Source organism: Mustelus asterias, chromosome 3 (assembly GCF_964213995.1).
Source record: "Mustelus asterias chromosome 3, sMusAst1.hap1.1, whole genome shotgun sequence".
In the NCBI taxonomy this organism is placed as follows: domain Eukaryota; kingdom Metazoa; phylum Chordata; class Chondrichthyes; order Carcharhiniformes; family Triakidae; genus Mustelus; species Mustelus asterias.
This window is the reverse complement of record NC_135803.1, coordinates 147,807,834-147,826,573: the sequence shown is the minus strand read 5'-3', so window position 1 is coordinate 147,826,573 and position 18,740 is coordinate 147,807,834. Positions and strand designations below refer to the sequence as shown.

Here is an 18,740-nt window from a genome sequence, read left to right as displayed (position 1 = left end):
TTATGTCCACCACAACTCTCACCAACTTTTACAGATGCACCATAGAAAGCATTCTTTCTGGTTGTATCACAGCTTGGTATGGTTGCTGCTCTGCCCAAGGCCACAAGAAACTGCAAAGAGTTGTGAACATAGCCCAGTCCATCATGCGAACCAGTGTCTCATCCATTGACTCTGTCTACACTTCCCGCTGCCTCGGCAAAGCAGCCAGCATAATTAAGGACCCCACGCACCCCGGACATTCTCTCTTCCACCTTCTTTCATTGGGAAAAAGATACAAAAGTCTGAGGACACGTACCAACCGACTCAAAAACAGCTTCTTCCCTGCTGCTATCAGACTTTTGAATGGACTTACCTTGCACTAAGTTGATCTTTCTCTCCACCCTAGCTATGACTAACACTGCATTCTGCACTCTCTCTTTTCCTGTTCTATGAACGGTATACTTTGTATAGCGTGCAAGAAACAATACTTTTCACTGTATGTTAATACATGTGACAATGTATTAGGGCCGAAGGGCCTGTTCCTGTGCTGTAATAACAAATCAAATTAAAATAACTGGACAGTCTCAGCCTCAAGAATTAAGAATACTAACCACGCCACTCCTCTGCACATAACTATCTATTTGTGGCACTTCCACGCTTTTGCACAAAGCTGCACAGTGCCTCTGAGACTTTATCTACCGTGTCTGAATTTACAAGGTGGTGATTTACGAGGCCTTTCTGCTGCTTGAGATTGCTGCACTTGGTGAAGAAACACTTCTGATTGGCTAAAAGCACTATTGTATAATTTCTGCAATTTATTAAAAACGCTATGATATTGTGTTAAATTGCTGTTTTGCTTTATAATTTAATTCCCTTAGAAATGTTCCCCAGTGTTTCTCCACATAAGTTTGCAAAGTGGTAACTGCTGAATAAGAAAATAATCCAAAATATATCCACGCTACTGTTTTATAGGGCTACATACAACTGATTATTTCTAGTGTCAAATGATGGTCTCCTATTCTGGCTCAGGCACAGTGGGCCGAATGGCCTCCTGCTGTGCCGTTTCATTTTATGATCACCACCAAGTCATCCAGACTTCAACTGAATGAGCAGTATGACGACAAAATGTCACACAGTGGTCAACGCACAGACTGCACTGCTTGGAAGGGGAGGACTCAACTAGGACGAAAAATTCAAGCTTCACTTCATTTTCGTTTACTCTATAAACCATTTCTGCAAAGTAACTATACCATGAAGGATACTTGCATACTCATTAAATTCATCGCTCTAATCTCTGCTGCCCATCTTCTAATTCACACCAGGTTCTACCCAACTATCACCCCTGTGTTGTCTGGACCAGATTGATACCTGGTCAAGTAACGCCTCGAGTCTAAAATCCCCATCCTTTAAAATCCCTGCATGACCTCACCTTTCCCAATCTCTGTAATCGCCTTCAGCCCTACAACCCAAGGGGCGGCACGGTGGCACAGTGGTTAGCACTGCTGCCTCACAGCGCCAGGGACCCGGGTTTGATTCCCAGCTTGGGTCACTGTCTGTGCGGAATCTGCACGTTCTCCCCGTGTCTGCGTGGGTTTCCTCTGGGTGCTCCTGTTTTCTCCCACAGCCCAAAGACGTGCTGGTTAGGTACACTGGTCATGCTAAATTCTTCCTCAGTGTACCCGAACAGGCACCGGAGTGTGGTGACTAGGGGATTTTCACAGTAACCTCATTAAGCCTGCTTGTGACACTAATAAATAAACTTGAACTTAGAAGGGAACCCTCTGAGTTTTTTGTGATTCTCCAATTCCGGCTCCTTGAGCATTCCCAAATTTTAAACTGCTTCACCACGACGGCTGTGCTTTCAGCTGCCAAACATCCAAGCTCTAGAATTCCCATCCGAGGGGAAAATAAGGTGGAGAAAATTAAGGAGCTCCTTAAAATTTATCTACTTTAATATCTCCTTGGTGACTCAGTGTCAACGTCTGCCTGATGCTGCCCCTGTGAAAGGCATTGGGATGTTTAGCAGCATCAAAGGTGCAGCATAAATGCATGTTGTCCAGATTTCTGCTGCGGTGCTGGCACATGAACAGCCGCTGCCGTAAGTGTCTTTTTAGACAAAAATGATCAATGATTTAATCCTTCAGGGTGGCACAGTGGTTAGCACTGCTACCTCACAATACCAGGGACCTGGGTTCGATTCCCGGTTTGGGCGACTGTCTGTGTGGAGTTTGCACGTTCTCCCCGTGTCTGCGTGGGTTTTGTCTGCGTGCTCCGGTTTCCTCCCACAGTCCAAAGTTGTGCGGGTTAGGTGGATTGACCATAATAAATTGCCCCTTAATGCTCAGAGATGGTGTGGGTTAGATGGATGAGCCATGATAAATGTGTGGGGTTTCAGGGATAGGGCAGTGTAAGGTACTGGACTCGATGGGGCAAATGGCCTCTTCTGCTCTGTAGGGATTCTATGATTCTATATTTTTTGGTGATTCCCTCGGTATCGATTCAATTTGTAACATAGGATCTCAGTCGGAATGTGAATGTTGAACACTGCAGCAATAATCACAGAATTGTTACGGTGCAGGAGGCCATTTGACCCATCGTGTCTGCACTAACTCTCTGAATGAGCAACTCACTTAGTGCCATTCCCCTGCCTTCCCCCCACATCCTTCTCCTGAACATTGCTCCTTTTCAGCTGACAGTCTAATTCCCTTTTGAATGTTTCAATCGAACCTGCCTCCACCACATTCTCAGGCAGTGTATTCCGAACCCTAACCACTTGCTGTGCGAATTTCTCCTTGCGTCGTTCTTTGTCAAAGCGCAACAAAGCACAGCTTTGACAAAGGGTCACCCGACTCGAACCGTCAGCTCTTTTTTCTCTCCTTACAGATACTGCCAGACCTGCTGAGATTTTCCAGCGTTTTCTCTTTTGGTTTCACCAACAAAGACTTGGTGGGCCGAATGGTCTATTTCTGTGCTGCCCATTGAATATAACTAATAAAAAAGAAAATTGCACACTATTATATATGAGCTCTGGTGTCAGCACACCTTTCTAATGTTTTCAATTTCTGTCGTAGTCTTCGTGCTTCCTCCTTTGCGGATTTGGAGTTGTCCTGTTGCTGTTCCAGGTGCCGCATCTGCTTCTGTGAATATAAAAGCCATGGGTAATGTAAAGCCAGCATTGTACACCAGTGAATATGTGAATGCAGGTGGCTTCCCAGTCCAGCTGCAAGGTGTGTATGAATTACCTTGAGGGTGGAGCATAGCATTTCTGTCTCACTCAGCTCCTTCACCATGGACTCTACTTTGGTGTTGCGTTCGTCCAGGGTGTCTCTCAGTTTATCAATGATTAACTGGCGGTCCTTCTTCTCTTTCTCTGAAACCAGGTCAACCAGGTTAAAGGACAAACACCACCATTTTCCTCCTGCTTTCAATAAACTCAGTCGTGAATAGAATGCCTGAGTCACGCTGGCACAGTGGTTAGCACTGCTGCCTCACAGCTCCAGGGACCCGGGTTCGATTCCAGGCTTGGGTCACCGTCTGCGCGGAATCTGCATGTTCTCCCCGTGTCTGCGTGGGTTTCCTCCGGGTGCTCCGGTTTCCTCCCACAGTCTGAAAGACGTACTGGTTAGGGGCATTGGCTGTGCTAAATTCTCCGTGTGCCCGAACAGGTGCCGGAGTGTGGTGACTCGGGGATTTTAACAGTAACTTGAACTTTAAAAGATTCATTCTGTGACATCTCCTGCAAGAAGTCACAGGTTCAAGCCCCTTATAGAAATCTGAGTGCCTAACCTAAACTGGAGAATACAAAGTGATACTAAGGAGGTGCTGAAGGTAATGGCACGTTTGGGATTAGGCCCCATCGGTCTGCTTACATGGGTATAAAGATTCTGTGGAACTATTCAAAAGGACAGCAGGAAATTTTCCCAGTGTCTTAAAAAGCATTCGTTCCTCAACCGGCATCACTCACTTAAAGGGCAATTTAACCTGTCCCATGTTATCATCTATTGACATCCTGGGGGTTAGAAATTGACCAGAAACTGAACTGGACGAGCCATGCAAACACTGAAGTGAACAGTACAGGAGCATTTAAGAGGAAGTTAGAGAAACATGAGGAAAAAGCGAATTGAGGATTCCATTGATGGGTCCAGATGAAGAAATAGGTTCAATTGGGGCAGAAATACTGCCATGGATTGGACAGGCTAATAATGACCTGTTTTCAGGAGATGTCTGAGGCAAGTTTTTTTTTAAACACAGAGGATGGTGGGTGCCTGGAACTCGCTGCCAGGGGAGGTACTGGAAGCGGATACGATAGTGACTTTTAAAGGATGTCTTGGCAAATACACGAATAGAATGGGAATAGAGGGATATGGTCCCCGGAAAAGTAGGGGGTTTTAGTTCAGATGGGCAGCATGGTTGGTGCAGGCTTGGAGGGCCGAAGGGCCTGTTGCTGTGCTGTAATTTTCTTTGTTCTGATGTGATCTTTTGTAATCTTCTGCGCTGAATAAAATGTACCAGTGGACAGAACATCATAAAGCATTGCAGGTTTGAACGAATCATGGACATCATACATTGTGAATGTGTTGAAATAGCTACCAATAAAGTTTAACAGGCTGTCGGAGTGTTCAATCAATAAAGGATCGATAAGGTCCATAAATTCCCACATTATATTGCCAAAACAGTGGAATACAAGTCTGAGGAAGTCGTGATTAAACCCCAGAGCTCTGGATCAGATCACACCTCATGTACGCTGCCCAGTTCATAGAACCCCTACAGTGCAGAAGGAGGCCATTCAGCCCATCGAGCCAATCTCACCTAGGCCCTATTCCCGTAACCCCACATATTTATCCCGCTAACTGATGCATCCCGGGATGCTAAGGGGCAATTTAGCATGGCCAATGCACCTAACCGGAGCACCCGGAGGAAACCCACGCAGACACGGGGTTGCAATGTACAAACTCCACACAGACAGTGACCCGAGCCGGGAACTGAACCCAGGTCCCTGGAGCTGAGAGGCAGCAGTGCTAACCACTGTGCCACCGTGCCGCCCCACAACCCCATGGCCAGAAATTCTGGCCATTGTGTAGCATTCAGACTTTGGATGATACGTGGCAAAGGGTTACAAGGTGGTTCCAATCTCAGGAGATCTCAGTTACAAGACTGCAGAAACCAGAGCTCTTCGTTTTGAATAAAATCTGAGATAACATTAGAAGTAATTCTAAATGATATTGAAAAAAGTCTGGAAAATGTCTTCAAATTAAACTGTGCGAGTAGGACAAGGGGAGAAAACACCTGTAAAAGGCAAATTTAGCAATGATATGAGGAAGATTTTCTACAGAGGAGGAATCATCCAGAAATAGAATTTCCACTCTCTGGAGAGGAGGTGAAATTCTTGGAACCATTGAAGAAACAAATAGGTTAGTACATTGGGAATTTTAGGCTCATTGTGGATGAATGATTGGCCAAAAAGCTTTCCTTATCTGTGATCTTTTACAATGCTAGCTGGCTCTGACGAAGGGTCATCCAGACTCAAAACGTTGGCTCTATTCTCTCTCCACAGATGCTGTCAGACCCGCTGAGATTTTCCAGCATTTTCTGTTTTTGTTTCAGATTCCAGCATCCGCAGTATTTTGCTTTTAGCCAGACAGCGAACCAAAGCCTGGAGGGCAACTCCCTGCAGCCAATTACCCTGACAGCAGCTTAGAGGCTACTTTCCTAGTGGTAGTGTGGTAGATATTGTTGGTGCAGACTCGATGGGCCAAAGGGCCTTTTCTGCGCAGTATGACTCTACGACCTGCCCTGTTAATGAGTAACTGAAATGTAAGAAATTGCAGATGAAGTTACAAAGACAACACTGGCCGCAGAACAGGTCTACCAAACCGTTGTCCGATGCAGTGCACAAGTTATACCTTGACACCTCTATTGGTCAGCTTCACATAGGTAGAGTAAGGAACGGGACAACTCTTATTCAAAACTATTTTTTCTTTTTATATAACAGAGCATTTTTTTTTTTAAGATCAGCACATTTGGGAACCACTTTTTAAACATTGGAATAAAAACAAATGCATAAAAACAAATGCAAATTCTACCACAGATGCATAAACCTGACTAAAGGCCATTCTAATTGACAGGGCACAGGGGTGGCACAGTGGTTAGCATTGCTGCCTCACAGTGCCAGGGACCCGGGTTTGATTCCTGACCGAGTCACTGTCTGTGCGGAGTCTGCATGTTCTCTCCGTGTCCGCGTGGGTTTCCTCCGGGTGCTCCCGTTTCCTCCCACAGTCCGATTGACATGCTGGTTAGGTGCACTGGCTGTGCTAAATTCTCCCTCAGTGTACCCATACAGGTACCGGAGTGTGGCGACTAGGGGATTTTCACAGTAAGTTCATTGCAGTGTTAATGTGAGCTTTACTTGTGACACTAATAAATAAACTTAACTTAAACTCCTCTTTGATACTGAATTTACTCTGATGGTAACTCTGAGCTACAAAGCGTATTAAAAGATGAATTAAGTTCTTACCTTTCTGCAACAGCTGAGATTTTGCTCTGTCCAGTTCATTCTGGAAATTCACACAATTAAAACCGATTCAGTGAGATATGTACAGAGCACAGAACAGAAATAGGAATTGTAAACACCTTTTACACATCAAAATTGCGAAAACAGAAAACAATTCATAGAATCCCTACAGTGCAGAGGGAGGCCATTCGGCCCATTGAGTCTGCACCAGCAACAATCCCACCCAGGCTCTATTTACTCTGCTAGCCCCCCTGACACGAAGGGTCAATTTAGCATGGCCAATCAACCTGACCAGCACATCTTTGGACCGTGGGAGGAAATTGGAGCACCCGGAGGAAACCCACGCAGACACGGGGAGAACGTGCAGACTCTGGGAGAATATGCAGACTCCACACGGACAGTGACCCAAGTTGGGAATCGAACCCGGGTTCCTGGCTCTGTGAGGCAGCAGTGCTAATCACTGTGCTGCCCCTATTAAAAATATTACAAAGGTTGACAGTATACTACCACAGTGTATAAGTGATTTGAATTCAAATTTACAGTCCAATTTGAAGTCAGCCATTTAAATTTGGTAAACTTATTGAATCATTAACATGAATGTCAAATTAGAATTTTGTATAGAAATTCAATTTTTAGATAATTTACCTTCTTGAGCAAAAGAAAACTTCCAATTAAGAACAGTAAAAGATTTTGAAGTATATGGTTTTAAAATGGCATGACATGTTAGGCGGCACGGTGGCACAATGGTTAGCACTGCTGCCTCACAGCGCCAGGGACCCGGGTTCAATTCTGGCCTCGGATCACTGTCTGTGTGGAGTTTCCATGTTCTCCCCGCGTCTGCGTGGGTTTCCTCCGGGTGCTCCGGTTTCTTCTCACACTCCAAAGATATGCAGGTTAGGTTGTTTGGCCATGATAAATTGACCCTAGTGTCAGGGGGATTAGCGGGATAAATATGTGGGGTTACGGGAATAGGGCCCGGGTGGGATTGTGTTCGGTGCAGACTCGATGGGCCAAATGGCCTCCTTCTGCACCGTCGGGATTCTATGATTCTATAATTTCATTGCCGTGGCTGCAAAGACAACTATTGTGTCAGAATCGCTTCCACGAAGGGTGGCATGAGAAACACTACTTCCTCTGGTCAAGTTGTTCATTCTAACATGCACAGCGATCTCTCAGCAAGAACTAAATCAAAATCCTGGCAACTCACTGGCAAAAGGTCAGTGGCCTGCAACATTAACTCTATTTTGCGCCACAGAGATGTTGCCTGGCTTGCTGAGTCTTTCCAATGGACTCCAGAGATATTTCAGATTTCCAGCATCTGCGGAAGTTTGCTTTTATGTTCATTCAACTTAGTTTTTTTAAACGAATTTACAACATTCCCTGTCGTCTCTTTCGACAGCACTGGTGTTAAATGTCATTTCGCAATAATTATTACTCGATTAACACCGATAACGACACACAGAAAGATGGAGACATCAAGGGAATGTCATTGGACTAGTAACCCAGAGGCCCAGGCTGATGTTCCAGGGCATGAGTTCACAGTAGCTGGTGGGATTCCATCTTTGAGAAGCTCGCCTCAGTAATGGTGACCATAAAGTCATTGTCAATAGTTGTAAAAACATATCTGGTCTTCCCGTTTGGGGAGGAATTCTGCCGTCCTTACCTGGTCTGGCCCACATGAGACTCCAGACCCCACAGAAATGAGGCTGGCTCTTATCTGCCCTCGGAAATGGCCTGGCAAGCCACTCAGTTGAAGGGATGGGCAACAAATGCTGACCTTGCCAGCGATGCCCACATCCCAAGAAAGAAAAGTTAAGAAAAGCTGCTGATCGTGAAGGTGCACCAGATGACCTTTAACATGACCTGTCACTGGAACGACGGAGGCTGAGGGGAGACCTGATAGAGGTCTACAAAATTATGAGGGGCATAGACAGGGTGGATAGTCAGAAGCGTTTTCCCAGGGTGGAAGTGTCAATTACAAGGGGCACAGGTTCAAGGTGAGAGGGGGGGAAAGTTTAAGGGAGACGTGCGGGGGACGTTTTTCATGCAGAGAGTGGTGGGTGCCTGGAACGCGCTGCCAGAGGTGGTGATGGAAGCAGGCACATTAGCAATATTTAAGAGGCATCTGTATGGATAGATGAAAAGGGAGGGAATAGAGGGATACGGACCGAGTAAGGGCAGAAGGTTATTTTAATTTAGTTAGAGCATCATGATTGGCACAGACTTAGAGGGCCGAAGGACCTGTTCCTGTGCTGTACTTTTCTTTGTTCTTTATTCAGTGGCAAAATAAATTAAATTAAACTGCACTGAACACAGGTAGTCTTGTTCTGGGAATCATTAAGGCAATTATAAACTGCTTGTCATGTTCCCCAAGATCATAGCGGCATGGTGGCACAGAGGTTAGCCCTGCTGCCTCACAGCACCAGGGACTCCGGTTTGATTCCGGCCTCAGGTGACTGCCTGTGTGGAGTTTGTACATTTCCCCCGCCCGTATCTGCGTGGGTTTCCTCCAGGTACTCTGGTTTCCTCCCACATTCCAAAGACGTGCAGGTTAGGTGGGACTGGCCGTGTTAAATTGTCCCTTAATGTCAGGGGGATTAGCGGGGTAAATAGGTGGGGCTACGGGGGAAGGGTCTGGGTGGGATTGTTGTCGATGCAGGTTTGATCGGCTAAATGGCCTTCTTTTGCACTGTAAAAAAAAAGCTCACTGCTTCATTGTTCAATGTCTCAGGGTACGCCTGGAAAATTCCAGTCAGGACTGAGCTAGAGTGAATTGATCTGAAGAACAAAGCAATTTTTTGTAATGCTCTGTAGGTTTCTCTGTCTCCAAGTCTTCCCTTCTTCTCAGTCACTCCATCAGTCCTGTCACAACACAATGACATCCCATTCCATTACTTTTTAGAATGCACTTACACAAAGCAAAAGTGACTATTTTTAGCTGGTAGAATCTCTATTTACTGGATTATCCCTCAACAAAATAGCTCATTAAACTCTAGAATAGTCATTCAAAAAGGAATGTGACTGATCCTGATCCAAGTGACAACATCCATTTTGCCTCAGTTAAAGCACCACTCGAGAGTGATGTTAGTCACACTTTAAATTATTTTATATCCATTTTAGAGAATCACAAGGTATAATATGCCTTGGATTGTCTCCAGTTGCAAACCAGGAAATTACTCGAGTCTTGTTAAGATGCAGCACCACACGAGTGGTCCTGGGAATCTGACCAGGTTACCAGAACTGTTGGGACAAAATTTCTGCTTTTCCAAGAAAATGGCCGCCTTACCTGGAGAGTTTCTGCATCCAAAACCTGCTCGCTCTCACCGATGTCGAAGAACAGCTTGTTGATGATTTGTTTTGCACTGACCTGTTAGAAAACAAACCCATCTCATTTCATTGCAGTGATTTGATTTATCCTATGTATTAGTATACAATGAAAAGTATTGTTTTTTGCGCGCTATACAAAGCATACCGTTCATAGAGAAGGAAACAAGAGAGTGCAGAATGTGTCAGCATCATAGCTAGGGTGCAGAGAAAGATCAACTTAATGCAAGGTAGATCCACTCAAAAGTCTGATGGCAGCAGGGAAGAAGCTGTTCTCGAGTCGGTTGGTACCTGACCTCAGACTTTTGTATCTTTCTCTCGATGCAAGAAGGTGGAAGAGAGAATGTCCGGGGGTGTGTGGGGTCCTTAATTATGCTGACTGCTTTGCCAAGGCAGCAGGAAGTGTAGACAGAGTCAATGGATGGGAGGCTGGTTTGCGTGATAGGTTGGGTTACATTCATGACCTTTTGCAGTTCCTTGTGGTCTTGGGCAGAGCAGGAGCCATACCAAGCTGTGATACAACCAGAAACAATGCTTTCTGTGGTGCATCTGTAAAAGATGGTGAGAGTCATAGCTGACATGCCAAATTTCCTTAGTCTTCTGAAAAAGTAGAGGCGTTTTTTCATTTAAAAATAAATGCTGATCCATAAGTAGACAGCGTAGGGAGATAAGTGCCCAGTGTGAGGTGGAAAGAGTGGTTGTGCTACAGTACAGAAGCGAGGGAAAATGACTCATCAGAACTCAGTAAAATTGATTTGAAGTCACCCATGCTAGCTATTTGCACACTATTTTTGGAATATTCTTTTGACTGAAGACTGAAGTTAGTGACTAAATTTTATTTTAAACTCCAACCTTCCGGGTGTCAAATAGCAACTTAGTTAAGAAAATATGAACTTAAAATGGGTGCTGTTCCTTCACTGGTGGAAGGAGTCATAACATGACAAATTACAAAGTTCCCACGATAAAAATAGAGAGAAATTAATCATAGAAATACTGATAGTGTCCAGGCAGATGCAACATTTTTAATGCACAAATACAGTTATATGTGTTCATAGAATCCCTGCAGTGCAGGAGGCTATTCAGCCCATCGAGTCTGCACCGATCACAATCCCACCCAGGCCCCATACCCACAACCCCATGCATTTAACTTAGCCAGTCCCCCTGACACTAATGGACATTTAGCATGGCCAATCCACCTAACCCGCACATCTTTGGACTGTGGGAGGAAACCCACGCACGGGGAGAATGTGCAAACTCCACACAGGCAGTGACCCAAGCTGGGAATCGAACCCAGGGTCCCTGGCACTGTGAGGCAGCAGTGCTAACCACTGTGCCACCATGTCACCTTATCCATGATCATAATGAATGGCGGAGCAGGCTTGAAGGGCCGAATGGCCTCCTCCTGCTCCTATGTTTCTTCAAGCCACATAATGACCAAGGCAGTCAAACAGCCAGTTTCCAAACCTCTGCCCTTTAAACCAGGACATCCTGAACCTGCAGGTCAAACGAGTACATTCGGCCCATCTCCACTGCTCTGGCAATTTCACTTCCTGAACGAAAGGTCTTCAGCCTGAAATGTTAACTCTCTTTTCTCTCCCCAGCTGAGTGCTTCCAGCATTTCCTCTCATCTCCAGCATCCAGTGTTTTGCATTTGCCTTTCATTTCCATAAGACCATAAGATACAGGAACAGACTTAGGCCATTCAGCTCATCAAGTCTGCTCCGCCATTCAATCATGACTGATACAATTCTCATCCCTATTCTGCTGCCGTCTCCCCGCTAAGGCCCTCTTCTCATGCTGAGTATCTGCAGCCTGATAGTGTTTTGTCTTTACAAGTTTTAAAAAATTTGTTTAAAGGATGTGCATGTCGCTGGTGAGGCCAGTATTTATTGCCCATCCTTAGTTACTCCTGAGAAGATGCAGCTGCCTTCTTGAAATGCTGCAATCCCTGAAGTGTAGGTACACCCACAGTGCTGTTAGGGAGAGAATTCCAGGATTTTGACCCAGCGACTGCAAAGGAACGGCGATATATTTCCAAATCAGGATGGTGGTGTTCCCATGTCTCTGCCGCCCTTGTCCTTCTAGATGCTAGTAGTCGTGGGTTTGGAAGGTGCTGTCTAAGGAACCTTGGTGAGTTGGAACCATAGAAATGATACAGCACAACAGGGGGCCATTTGGCCCGTCTTGTCCATGCTGACCCAAAGACACCCAGTCTATTCTAATCCTACCTGCCTGCACCTGGCCCATAGCTCTGCAGGTTACAGCACTTAAGGTGCAGATCCAGGTACTTTTTAAACGAAATTAGGGTCTCTGCCTCCACCACCAACTCAGACAGCAAATTCCAGACATCCACCACGCTCTGCAGAAAGAAGTTTTTTCTCACGTCCCCTATAATCCTTCTGCCACTTAGCTTGAATCTATGAACTCTGGTATTTGAACTCTCTGCCAAGGGAAACAGTCTACTTTATATCCACCTCTCAGTTTTATATAGTTCAATCATGTCACCCCTCAGCCTTCTCTTTCCCAAGGAAGACAACCCAAACTCTCCATGTAGCTACAATTCCCCAGGCCTGGCAACACTAAGTAAATCTTCCCTGTACTCTCTCCAGAGCAATTACTGGTAGTAGTTCTGGAAGGTTACTGGATCAGAGATCCAGGGGGGTTCACAGGTGAGGTTGCATAGTTAAACCATTTGGAAATCATGACATGCTCCGACACTAAAGAGGCACTGCATGGGAACTGCATTTTGAAATGATAATACCTTTATTCTACACTGAGGGCAGGTCCGGGATGGAGCACTGTGAAACCATTGAGCCAGGCTGCAAGAGACAAAATAACATCAGTGGACCATTAGCTGCAAATAAACATGATTTTAAGCAGTATTGTTCCACTCTTTCGCAGAATGAAATAATTCCAATATGTGCAGGACCTTGGGAAACAATTAACCGGTTCCAGAGAGTGCACCCTGCTGTTTAAAAGAGGATTGTATTTGCACAGAATGCGTGCTCTCTTCCCCATTAAGCATTGTTCTGCACACGAAAGCTAGTGCAAATTTAAAAAGGACCATTGTGCTAGAGATTTAAAGGATTACATAACTGCCGCAGAAAGCTTGAAATCTTCCCCAAGCAGCACAGCTCCCCAGCACCACTGTTACAATTCACTCACTTTTCTGGCGGCGCTGCTGCCTCACAGCGCCAGGGACCCGGGTTCGATTCCCGGCTTGGGTCACTGTCTGTGCAGAGTCTGCACGTTCTCCCCGGGTGCTCCACTTTCCTCCCACAATCCGAAAGACGTGCCGGTTAGATGCATTGGCCGTGCTAAATTCTCCCTCACTGTACCCGAACACGCGCTGGAGTGTGGCGACTAGGGGATTTTCACAGTAACTTCATTGCAGTGTTAATGTAAGCCTACTTGTGACACTAATAAATAAACTTTAATTTTCACTCACTCCGAGCGATTACCTTTTCTCATTCGCAAGTTGCTATCAGTCAGGTTGGATATGCATGGAAACCATAGAAACCCGACAGTACAGAAAGAGGCCATTCGGCCCATCGAGTCTGCATCGACCACAATCCCACCCAGGCCCTACTCCCATATCCCTACATATTTTACCCACTAATCCCTCTAACCTACGCATCTCAGGACACTAAGGGGCAATTTTAGCATGGCCAATCAACCTAACCCGCACATCTTTGGACTGTGGGAGGAAACCGGAGCATCCGGAGGAAACCCACGCAGACACAAGGAGAATGTGCAAACTCCACACAGACAGTGACCCGAGCCGGAATCGAACCCAGGTCCCTGGAACTGTGAAGCAGCAGTGCTAACCACTGTGCTACCGTGCCGCGGAGGAGGTTTTAGAGATAGTTGGTACATGAGGATATGGTTAACCTTAAATGGTCGGTAATGCTGATCTTATGGAAAATTAAACTGAAAGATATTTTTAATCTGACCTTTTCATAATTGATAAATACCAACTCCAACCCAGTCCAGGGCTTTAGAATGCTAAGCAGCATCTGTTCAGGATGTGCACCAACTAATTTTCCCTTTCATCTGCTCTCTGTGCGCCTTGCAGCAACTGTGTTCAAAAGGCAACTTGCTCTTGGTCTGTGCTTCTGCTGTTCAACCAATAGTGTGCCCTGAACAGCACCTTTGGGGTCAATGGTCCCCCACATGAGGAGGTTACTGGTCCTGGTGCACTCCCGCCCAGTGACTCTGCTGCATTGAATCACCTCGCAGACTGCAGAGAATCAAAGCCACCTCTTCCTCTCTGTACTGTGTCCCAGTCCGCTGCATCATGAGGGAATATGGGGCCACTCCTCCCAAAAATAATTATTCATGTGATGGTAAAACATTTAAGAACCCATTGGCCACGCATGAAACGGATTCTAAATGCTCTGTGGCCAAGACGTGACAAGGAGTGGAATTACCGCGAGCGCAATTGGGGAGAAACAGGCCATTCCGCCTCAATGGTCTATGTTGGTATTTATGTCCCACACAACCCCGTCCCCCCCCATCTTAATCATCCCACAACATACCACTTAAGCACTTTCAGGACTTTCAATGGTGTTGCTCATGACGGAATTTTTGCGGGGATACAAAATGCCCTCGTGTCGATCTGTGCTCATTTCTGGAGTGCGCCCAGGATTAGAGCGAATCTCCTCATAGACTCGTACAGTGCAGAAGGAGGCCATTCAGCCCATCGAGCCTGCACCGACAACAATCCCACCCAGACCCTATCCCTGTAACCCCACGTATTTACCCTGCTAATCCCCCTGACACTAAGGGGCAATTTAGCATGGCCAATTCACCTAGCCTGAGGTTAGGGAGGTGACAAGATCTACATTTACCAAGGTTAGGCAAGGTTCATGGGGCCATGACTGGACCATTTATCAGTGACTCCATGTTAATGTGCTGACCCTGACGACCAGAACCCTGCTGGTTCTAAGCGGCGTAATTGGCTGTTTATTCAGCAGGCGCTTCTCTCGTTCGGAAATACCAGGGGTGTTTTGTTTATTAACCTGCACGTCTTTGGAACGTGGGAAGAAACTGGAGCACCCGGAGGAAACCCACGCAGACACAGGGAGAAAGTGCGGGCTCCATGCAGAGAGTCACCTGAGGCCGGAATTGAACCCAGGGCCCTGGCGCTGTGAGGCAGCAGTGCTAAACACTGTGCCGTCCGTGGTGAGCAGTGATTAGTTTTTTTTTAAATCAAAGGGCTCTGGTTCCGGCAGTTTAAATCACTGCATCGCATAAACAAGCCTTTTAATAATAGCGATGGCTCCAGTCTTATCTGGAATACAACTTGTCAGGCTGGATAATAGAGATTGTAACATTATATCCTCACCCTACAATCATTCTACTCACTTCAAGGACTAAGTAATTGCTGGGCTTTGCCATTTTACACCTGCTGTTTATCTCATTTGAAATTAGTTGCTGCTTTTTTTTTTCAGTACTCACCACTCATTGTGAAACGTGTGCCCACAATGGATGGCTGCCACGTCTCTGAAATTATCAAAGTAATCAGAACAAATTGTACAGTAGGCGCGAATTGGCATTCTCTCTTCCTTCTACATCAGCAGATACATTAACCTGCATCCGTGATGACAATCGCCAACTGCAGTGGTCCTACCCTGTCAGAGAGAGAAAGGAAGGAAACATCAGTATCGACAATCGGGATTTGCTCACATGGTCTGATCTGATTTAATTTAGTATTAGTATAAAGTTAAAAGGATTGTTTCTTGCGCACTATACAGACAAAGCAAACTGTTCATTGAGAAGGAAAGGAGGATGTAGTGTAGCTGGGGTGTAGAGAAAGATCAACTTAGTGCGAGGTAGTCCATTCAAACGTTTATTTACTAGTCACAAGTAAGGCTTACATTAACACTACAATGAAGTTACTGTGAAATTCCCCGAGTCGCCACACTCCAGCGCCTGTTCGGGTACACCATGGGACAATTTAACATGGCTAATGCACCTAAGCCAGACATCTTTGGACTATGGGATGAAACCGGAGCACCCGGAAGAAACCCATGCAGATACGGGGAGAACGTGCAAACTCCACACAGACAGTGACCCGAGACCGGGAATCGAACCATTGTGCCAGGGCAGCAGGGAAGAAGCTGTTCTTGAGTCAAGTGGTACGTGACCTCAGACTTTTGTATCTTTCTCCTGACAGAAGAAGGTGGAAGAGAGAATGTCCAGGGTGCGTGGAGTCCTTGATTATGCTGACTGCTTTTCCCGAGGCAGTGGGCAGTGTAGACAGAGTCAATGGATGGGGGGGGGGTTTATCACAAAATAGTACAGCACAGAAGGTAGCCCTTCAGCCCATCAAGTCTGCAGTGTGCTTGTGCCCAAATATAGTATCTGGAAATAGATGTTTGAGCATCAACACGATCTTGCTTACTGGGGAGATTTTCCAGTATGTACCATTAGATAATATAGGATTTCAAACTGGGATCCTGTCCTTGCAAGAACATTAATATAATTATTTTAAGCCACAACAGCACTTTGGGGAGCTTCTTCACTCTTTCAGAAATATAAACAGAAGGTTCCAAGAATCTCTTGCAAGGAAAATATTCTCCAGGCTCTTTCCCAGTGGTTGCACTGGGGAGGGTGGGGGAAAAGTTAAAGCTTATTTATTAGCGTCACAAGTAGGCTTACATTAACACTGCAATGAAGTTACTGTGAAAATCCCCAAGTTGCCACATTCCGCTGCCTGTTCGGGTACACTGAGGGAGAATTTAGCATGGCCAATGCATCTAACCAGCACGTCTTTCGTACTGTGGGAGGAAACCCATGCAGACGTGGGGAGAACGTGCAGACTCCGCACAGTGACCCAAGCCAGGAATCGAACCCGGGTTCCTGGCGCTGTGAGGCAGCAGTGTTAATCACCGTGACCATGCCGCCCACAATTACACCATTCAAAGGGTTGAGAATCTTTGGAATTCTCGCCCCCAGAGGATTGCGGATGGGCTGCTGTGAATACATTGAAGGCTGTGCGATAGGCAGATTTCTGGTCTCTCAGGGAGTTATGGGATGTGAGGAGTGGACAGGAAAGTAGAGTTGAAGCTCAAGATCAGCTATAATCACACTGAATGGCAGAGCAGGTTCGCTGGGCCGCGTGTCTACTCCCAATCTTATTTCTCATGTTCTCAGCACCCACATTTTGTTCTTTAGATAAGATTTAGAAGCAGGAGTCGGCCATCTGGCCCCTCGAGCCTGCTCCGCCATTCAATAAGATCATGGCTGATCTTTCCATGGACTCAGCTCCACTAACCCGCCCGCTCACCATAACCCTTAATTCCTTTACTGTTCAAAAATTTATCTATCCTTGCCTTAAAAACATTTAATGAGGTAGCCTCAACTGCTTCACTGGGCAGGGAATTCCACAGATTCACAACCCTTTGTGCGAAGAAGTTCCTCCTCAACTCAGTCTCAAATCTGCTTCCCCTTATTTTGAGGCCATGCCCCCTAGTTCTGGTTTCACCTGGCAGTGGAAACAACCTCCCTGCTTCTATCTTGTTTCTTCCCTTCGTAATCTTATACTTACTTGTTCCATTCTGTCTCCTTTGCCCACTGAATCTTCCTACTTTTACTAATTTCCTGTGTTTGCTTAAACTTGTTAAATTTCGTACATCTTGCAGTTTTGATGAAAGATCATCAATTCAAAATATTAACTGTGTTGCTTCTCCGCAGATGAGCACTGGCCTGCTGGGTATTCCTGTCTCTGACAATTGGTTGTATTGTGTAGTAACATCAACAAACATATTAATTACTCAGGGGAGACGCAGTTGGCAATCAGAGCAAGACGTCATATCATCCAAAATGTAATTTCAGTATCTGGTAAAACATTGATGTAAATTCTGGCGGCTTCAACACCCAGAGACTGAGAGCTGGTGAAGGGCTGGAGTTCACAGAATCCCTCCAATGCAGGAGGAGACCATTCGGCCCATCGAGCCCACACTGACCACAATCCCACCCAGGCCCTAATCCCGTAACCCCACATATTTACCTGGCTAATCCCCCGACACTAGGGTCAATTTAGCATGGCCATCTTTGGACTGTGGGAGGAAACCGGAGCACCCGGAGGAAACACACACAGACACGGGGAGAACGTGCAAACTCCATAGCCACCCAAGCCGGGAATTGAACCCGGGTCCCTGGCGCTGTGAGGCAGCAGTGCTAACCACTGAATTGCCCCTGACACTGAGCAGTCAGTCCCCTCCCCACCGATAGTGAAGTGACCTTCCCTCCCTGTGGATCACTCTCACCTTCCCTCCCACTGAGGGGAGCACGCTGACCCTTCCTCATCACCCTCTCCTTTTCCCACACAGTCCCTTCCCCGCTCTCTCATCCCCTCCCTCCATCCCTCTCATTCCGTCCCTCACACTCTCTCTCTCCTCCTCTCTCTGCCACATTCCCTCTTTCCCTGGCTCCCTCCCTCACACTCACGTACTCCCTCCCCACTTCCCTCATACTCTCACATTCTCTCTCTCTCTCTCTCTCACACATTCTCTCTCTCACATTCTCTCTCTCTCACATTCTCTCTCACATTCTCTCTCTCTCTCACATTCTCTCTCTCTCTCTCTCACATTCTCTCTCTCTCTCACATTCTCTCTCTCTCTCCACATTCTCTCTCTCTCTCACATTCTCTCTCTCTCTCTCTCACATTCTCTCTCTCTCTCTCTCCACATTCTCTCTCTCTCTCTCTCTCTCACATTCTCTCTCTCTCTCTCTCTCACATTCTCTCTCTCTCTCTCTCACATTCTCTCTCTCTCTCTCTCTCTCACATTCTCTCTCTCTCTCTCTCTCACATTCTCTCTATTTCTTTACCTGAAGCCGCGGTTCGATTTGAAAATCGATTCACTTCCGCCTGAAACTGACACATCTTCCGGTTCCGTTACCCGGGAAACTGAAGGGGCGG

At 46.2% G+C, this 18,740-nt stretch overlaps 1 protein-coding gene across 1 annotated transcript in view; it reads right to left on the bottom strand.

Moving 5' to 3' along the window:
- Window positions 1-18,706, bottom strand: part of traip (TRAF-interacting protein) — a 46,572-nt gene extending 27,866 nt beyond the window's left edge. The window contains exons 1-7 of the mRNA XM_078209876.1: window positions 18,650-18,706; window positions 15,275-15,447; window positions 12,576-12,633; window positions 9,777-9,857; window positions 6,494-6,533; window positions 3,222-3,349; window positions 3,022-3,116 (exon numbers count right to left, since the gene is read on the bottom strand). Of these exons, the coding sequence (XP_078066002.1) occupies window positions 3,022-3,116; window positions 3,222-3,349; window positions 6,494-6,533; window positions 9,777-9,857; window positions 12,576-12,633; window positions 15,275-15,372 (500 nt within the window). The 5' untranslated portion in view covers window positions 15,373-15,447; window positions 18,650-18,706. The remainder of the gene's footprint in view (window positions 1-3,021; window positions 3,117-3,221; window positions 3,350-6,493; window positions 6,534-9,776; window positions 9,858-12,575; window positions 12,634-15,274; window positions 15,448-18,649) is intronic.
- Between the last annotated feature and the right edge of the window lie 34 nt (window positions 18,707-18,740).